This window comes from Branchiostoma floridae, chromosome 2 (genome assembly GCF_000003815.2).
Source record: "Branchiostoma floridae strain S238N-H82 chromosome 2, Bfl_VNyyK, whole genome shotgun sequence".
Classification (NCBI taxonomy): domain Eukaryota; kingdom Metazoa; phylum Chordata; class Leptocardii; order Amphioxiformes; family Branchiostomatidae; genus Branchiostoma; species Branchiostoma floridae.
Window position 1 is genome coordinate 13612445 of NC_049980.1, and position 6000 is coordinate 13618444.

General features: G+C 38.5%; 1 protein-coding gene across 1 annotated transcript in view; it reads right to left on the reverse strand.

Annotated features, from left to right (window-relative positions):
• Positions 1–6000, reverse strand: part of LOC118409999 (glutamate receptor ionotropic, delta-1-like) — a 31207-nt gene that overhangs the window by 18868 nt on the left and 6339 nt on the right. Inside the window, exon 2 of the mRNA XM_035811444.1 lies at positions 2777–3151. Coding sequence (XP_035667337.1) covers positions 2777–3151 — 375 coding nt within the window. The remainder of the gene's footprint in view (positions 1–2776; positions 3152–6000) is intronic.

The window sequence follows — 6000 nt, forward strand, 5'->3', positions numbered from 1 at the left end:
GATCAAGCCGACACGCAAAGCAATCTAGATACTGATCTTAAATACCAATCTCCAAACACAGGTCCCCAGAACTGATTATAAATATTGCCTTCATCAACAACAAGGTTGGGGGTACAGAAAATGGATACACACTGTCATTATAACTGTACAAAATGCATGTATGGGATATCGCTTTTCTATTATAGAAAGAAATTTCAATACATCAATGAACTGATACAACTGGGAAATAAAATAGTATGAATATGGAACTAATCGTATTGATATAGTCATGGTTTTCAATACCTAGTGGTCAGAAACTTATGAACTATATTGTGAAAACATGCTCATGGAAGAAAGTAAAGTTTTAAAAAAATCAAATGTTCTTCACTATTCGCATGTCGCAGTCCAAAGAATAACTATAAATATTATTTCAGAAAATCAAGGTATGACAGGTGGACATTTTCTCGTTAGTAGCTTGGTATCATTATTGTACAAGAGGGGAAATGCTCCATTGTCTCTTTCCACTTACGCCTTGACTGTACTTTTAGAAAATGGTCCTAATTGATTTCGAAGCAGGTAAAAATTGTTGAAAAATACCCTGTATGCAATTTACAGGAAATTAAGTTACATGCATATGTGTTTTGAAGAGCGATACATCTTTTAAAAACAATGTGGATTTGAAACAATAAGGCCCCCTTTCCACTAGATAGCGATCGCGAAGGTCTCTCGCTGCGATCTAAATAGGATATTTGTAACCTTTGATGTCATACTGGGTATATCATACGAAGCGTTAATGTGTGACTGAGACGACAACAAAACACAGAAAGTGTGAAAAGATTCGTTTCTTTTTTATACAATTCTTTTAGCGATCTGTCAAATTTTAGGTCGCAGAGAGAGCGCGGCGAGAGCGCCGTCCTGGTGGGAAGGGATATAACCAAAAGAAATAAGTTTGTGTTTTAATAGGCAATTAAAATGTAAATGCTTGATGAGCGATATCTCTTTTCATGCCTATAGACGGTATGCATTCTAATCTCATCCCTCGCCTTGTGGTATATGGCAAACGGAATTGAGTTCATTTACAAACTCCTGCAAATTCGAAAAAACACCGTATTATACAGTATGTTCATGCAATGTTCGTTCACGTGTGCTAAAAAATATATAAAACCCTGTGAGGAGCCGCTTTACACGGAGGAAAACGTATTGTAAGTTAGCTGCCCAATTACAGTTGAGATAGGATTTGGGATTATGGCGCTAGTAGCTACTCAAATCGGCTGATAAGGAACCGAGGTACGGTGATTGTGAAAATCCTTACAGGGACGCAATTATTCCGTCTAACGTCAAACTGCCTGTTTGTGATTATATCTATTTATATACCCGATTTCTATTCGCGCTGGCTCGTACCACATTTGAATCAGTCCTGAGTACGCTAACGTAACATCAGGTACAGGTACAAGTTTGTACCTGTACCTAAACTTATCCTTCCTATTTAAATGTTTCTTGGGACAATACGGTATTGACATTCATCAATATATAAGTTTTCCACTCACATCCCTAAGATCCAACTCACAAGCCAAGCTCCAGCCCCAAAAATGTCTCACCACTACGTTTAAAAACTATTTCTTCCAAAGAGTCGTTCACATCTGGAACGCTTTACCCCTCAACATTAGAACTCTAAAACTTTCCCCAGTTGTTACAATTAATACCTTTAAGAAAGCAATCCTAGCTCACTATCTCTCTCTTACCAACGACAGATTTAACCCCAACGACGTATGTACTTGGGTCACTCACTGTCAGTGTCCCAGTTGTACACCTTTCTAGATATTTCATATTTCATCTTACCATTATTTCTATGATTTATTTCTTTATATTTGTTATTATTGTATATTTGCTTTTATTGTCGTTGACACAATCATTATTATTTGATTGTACAATTGTTATTATTTGTTATCATTATGATTATTTTTCTATTATTGTATAATTTAGTTGCACGGGAGGCAACTAGTAAAGGTTACAAAGTACCTGTTTTTGCCTCCCTACCATTTTGTGTAAATACATATGGTGAAGTTCAAATAAATAAATAAAAAACAATTTAACACATTTCTGGCTTCAACATAAATCAACTGTCATTAATATTTTTCTTGATTTCTATATGCAAGGTAATGATGTTTATTTAGACTACAGCTATCTTATAATAAGGTTATTATATTAAGGTAGTTTACTATCCAGAACACTTAGCCATGAGTTTTCTTGTCTTTCTTATTTTCAACAGAAAATGGGAAAGATGCGAGCAGAATACTGATCGCAACTTGGATACAGCTTAAGTATATCACAATGATGAACGTTGAAGTTTTCCACGCACTTTGAATGTTATCTGTACAGTTTAGCATCTTTTTACACAGCGGAAGCTTCATTTTCTTCAGAACAAGTCTCATCTTCCGTGAGACTTTAGTTGGCGTAATGATGAAAAAACATTCATATTCGCCTTGTAGAACCAACAAAGACTGATGGCTATACTTTTATGGGGTTTTTATATTTGCCCGATAAAACAATGAAGGTACTTTGTTGCCAAAAACAACCACTAGAGGTGCTAGGTTGCGGCGGCTGAGCGACCAAACATTTGAAATGTTCGCTCCTTAGATAAGGAGCATTCTTTTACGTTTTCTGTCTTTTAGATCATACGTTTACTTCGTACAGTTTTGAATTCAAGGGTCACGGAAATCCAATCATAGTCGCCATACGGTCGCTTGCGGATCGCCGTCTAGTGGTCTGGCAGCATAGCCATCATAATGGTACTTACCGGGAGCAGTAGCCTCTAGTGGGAGAAACACGGGAGGGTGGGACCGGGTATCGGCGGGGGAAGAGGAGGAGTCTCTGTTCAACTTCTCACACATCTGCGGTAGATCTCTTCTCGGGATGGTGATGAAGTCCTCGGAAGAATAGTCTGTGGTGTGATGTGTTCTTCTGGCCGGGAGAGGGAGTTCGTGTTTGGGTGTTGTTCTCCGCGGTGTGCCTTTCCTGTGACCGTTAGCGGTGGTGTTTTCTTTCAGGGTTTTCTTCGTGGTAGCCACACTGTGGCTGTTTCTAGTGGCAGTCACGCTATGGCTGTTTCTTGTAGTTCTCTCCCAGTGGCCATGTCTGGTGATGCTGCGTGTTGAGGGTGTCGGTATGGGTCCTACAAGAGGTCACACAAAACGCTCATAACAAGAAATTGAAAATCGCATGAAATATTTATGTCTAGAGCTATTGTAATTTTTGACAATACATATGGAATGGCATGTCGCACACATTGCGTGCTTTACGTGTTTTTCTCGAGTCCCAGACTTCATTAACCGGAAATTTCATTTCCTGTGTGCCTGCGGGCATAACTGTGGGCTCCGGACATGTCAGCCGGTAGGAACAATTTTGGACCAGGACCAACTACAGACATACGCCATGACAAGCACCGAGACCGAGAAATACATCCATTTTTACAGATATTATTTTCATGCCGAACCCATAACACGAGATATAAAAACTAGATGATCCGCTTCAGTACTATATCGCTAGGGGGTCCTACGTATACCCTTACCAACATATTAAAATTTATATATCGTCCGGATCGTCCACAATTTCTCGCTCGAGTTGACAGACAAACGTCACAGCACAAACACACACAAATAGATACACAGACATACGCTACTAAAACATAGCCTTTTACCGAAGGAAGAGTATAGATTCTGTAATGACCATGGGTTTATACCATTCCGCGACCAAAAGCCTTCTTATAGAAAGTTCAGAAGGTCAAGGTGATAAAATCTATTTCCCATCAACTACAACCTTCGCGCCGAAGGCTTTCGCTGATGATATATTTTTCGCCATGAATACTAAAAAATTGGGACTCTGCAATGTACACAAAGCCCCCAATGGTCTCACCACAATCCCTTGCTGCTTACATCAAGTTCTGAAAGTTGAAAGCAATTTCAAGGATTTCCACGGCTTTCAATTTCCTGCTATGATGCTGGGAGGAAATTGCTACATTTCACTTAGAGTGCAGGTCGTGATGTGGTTCTCATCCCGTACAAGTAAATATGGTCTTTCATGAATGTCGATATGGTCGTGTAGAATGTGAATGGTGAGTCAATATGTCTCCATTTTCTGGTCAGATGCACATTTGCTTTGTATTGCATGTACGTAGTTGATAAAAGATAAAATCTAACAGATATTTGCGTCACAAAAATCATCAATATCTAAGTTCTTCAAGTTCAGTTCACCATATGTAAGTCTTGTGCAGTATTTCATGTTACAATGGCGTTACCATATCTCTATAAATGTCTGATTTGGAACGAGTCCTCTTAAATTTGGCGATCACACTTCACGTGTATCGATCTGTCAGGGGTATAAAGGATCAGCAGTGGTTAAATCTGCATTGCTTTGGTGTGATGTTGACTTTAGATCTGCATCGATTTTGCAGTGTGAAAGAAATGTAGGCTGAATGCGGTAGTCTGTCTGGGAACCTTAAAATAGCCATAAGAAAACTCTTCCATTGAAAGCCCGCGATGGTAAATTGACTTTACTTTGCAACTAAGACAATATCTCATCCTCACGACACAATCACGAGCCGTGGGGTTTCTACATGTATCTAATTGTCTCATGAATTCCAAGATCTGTGGAGACTGTTGTGTGAACGATTGAAGTACGATACTAGCATCTAAAAAGGATGGAAAAAGAAGTAATAGTACTATAATAGCATCGTGCAGTGATGTGCAGTGTGCTGTAATATTATCTCCCCGCCAGAAGATCATTATCATAAAAAGAAATAGTAAAAATAATAGAGCATTTTGGTTTACGCTCAACAACTTCGTGGGGAGTCGCAATGTTTTACCTTAATGATTACAGGTTTTGAAATTTTAGCTGAGATCATCTAGTATGCACTTGTCGCATGAGCTATGCGTAAACTATTACTGGCCATGGCCTTAATGTCGTTAGTTGTGATATTTAGACAAACAATTGTCTTGCTTGTCAATGCATCTAAAGAAGCTTATTAATGCATCTGGGTCTCTGGCAATTTCATAAAGATAATAGACCTCGTGTCAAATGGCTAATCAGTAGGATTTTACACCCTGTCAAATTCAACAAGAAGACGACATTCGTGACCGGGTTCTGATGGAGCTACTTTTGTCTCCAATGTGCGCAATTAGAGGTGGGATCAAGTACCAACTCTACTGATAAATGTGTTGGCATAGAATTTCGCTGAAGCCAAGATTGGAGCATAACTTATATCCTATAATACTGACGTCTTCTTTCGAAAACATGACGTTCTCGTGACAGGAAATGTGCCGTTGGTTAAGACGTATTATCATATAGCCAGATGGAGTTGGCCAATCAGAGGCCCCCATTTCCCATGGGTTATCAGGCAGTAACCTCAAAAGTGGTCGGTTATTCTAATAACCGACCACTTTTTGGACCGCACCATTATACAGGGGACAGTCATGAATTTTTTTTGTACTGTTGTTTGTGTGTAAACCATGCATAACTGTCAAAAATATTATGATTGATTGGTTATGTTAATTAGGGCTCCACATGGGGAATATAGGGATACTTGAAAAGGAATTATGCTGATTTTACACATTTTCATCATGGCTTTCTAACGTGATTAAGCCGGTACCTTCCTAAATCACTTCATATATACGTACTTTGTCGTGCCCAAGTGAAAAGGCTCTGCATGGGGGGTACCAGGACTCCACTTAATACATGTAGTTTGTATTGCAAATAAGCCACATGTTGATGCTGATATGCTATCTCACAAACAGATGATTAGTTAAAATTATTAGTTAAATGATGATGATGAAATAGTTAAATGTTTGTATTATATATAGACACTATTGTACAATATATATATTGCAAATGTATTTTTATGTAATGTATTAAAGTGTTTATTTGTTATAAAGGAATTTGTGTGAAATAACTGTCAGTTGGATAGGCTATATGATAATAACGTTAATGCCCCGCCTTATCCTCGGTGTATATGGTGAGATAATCCCT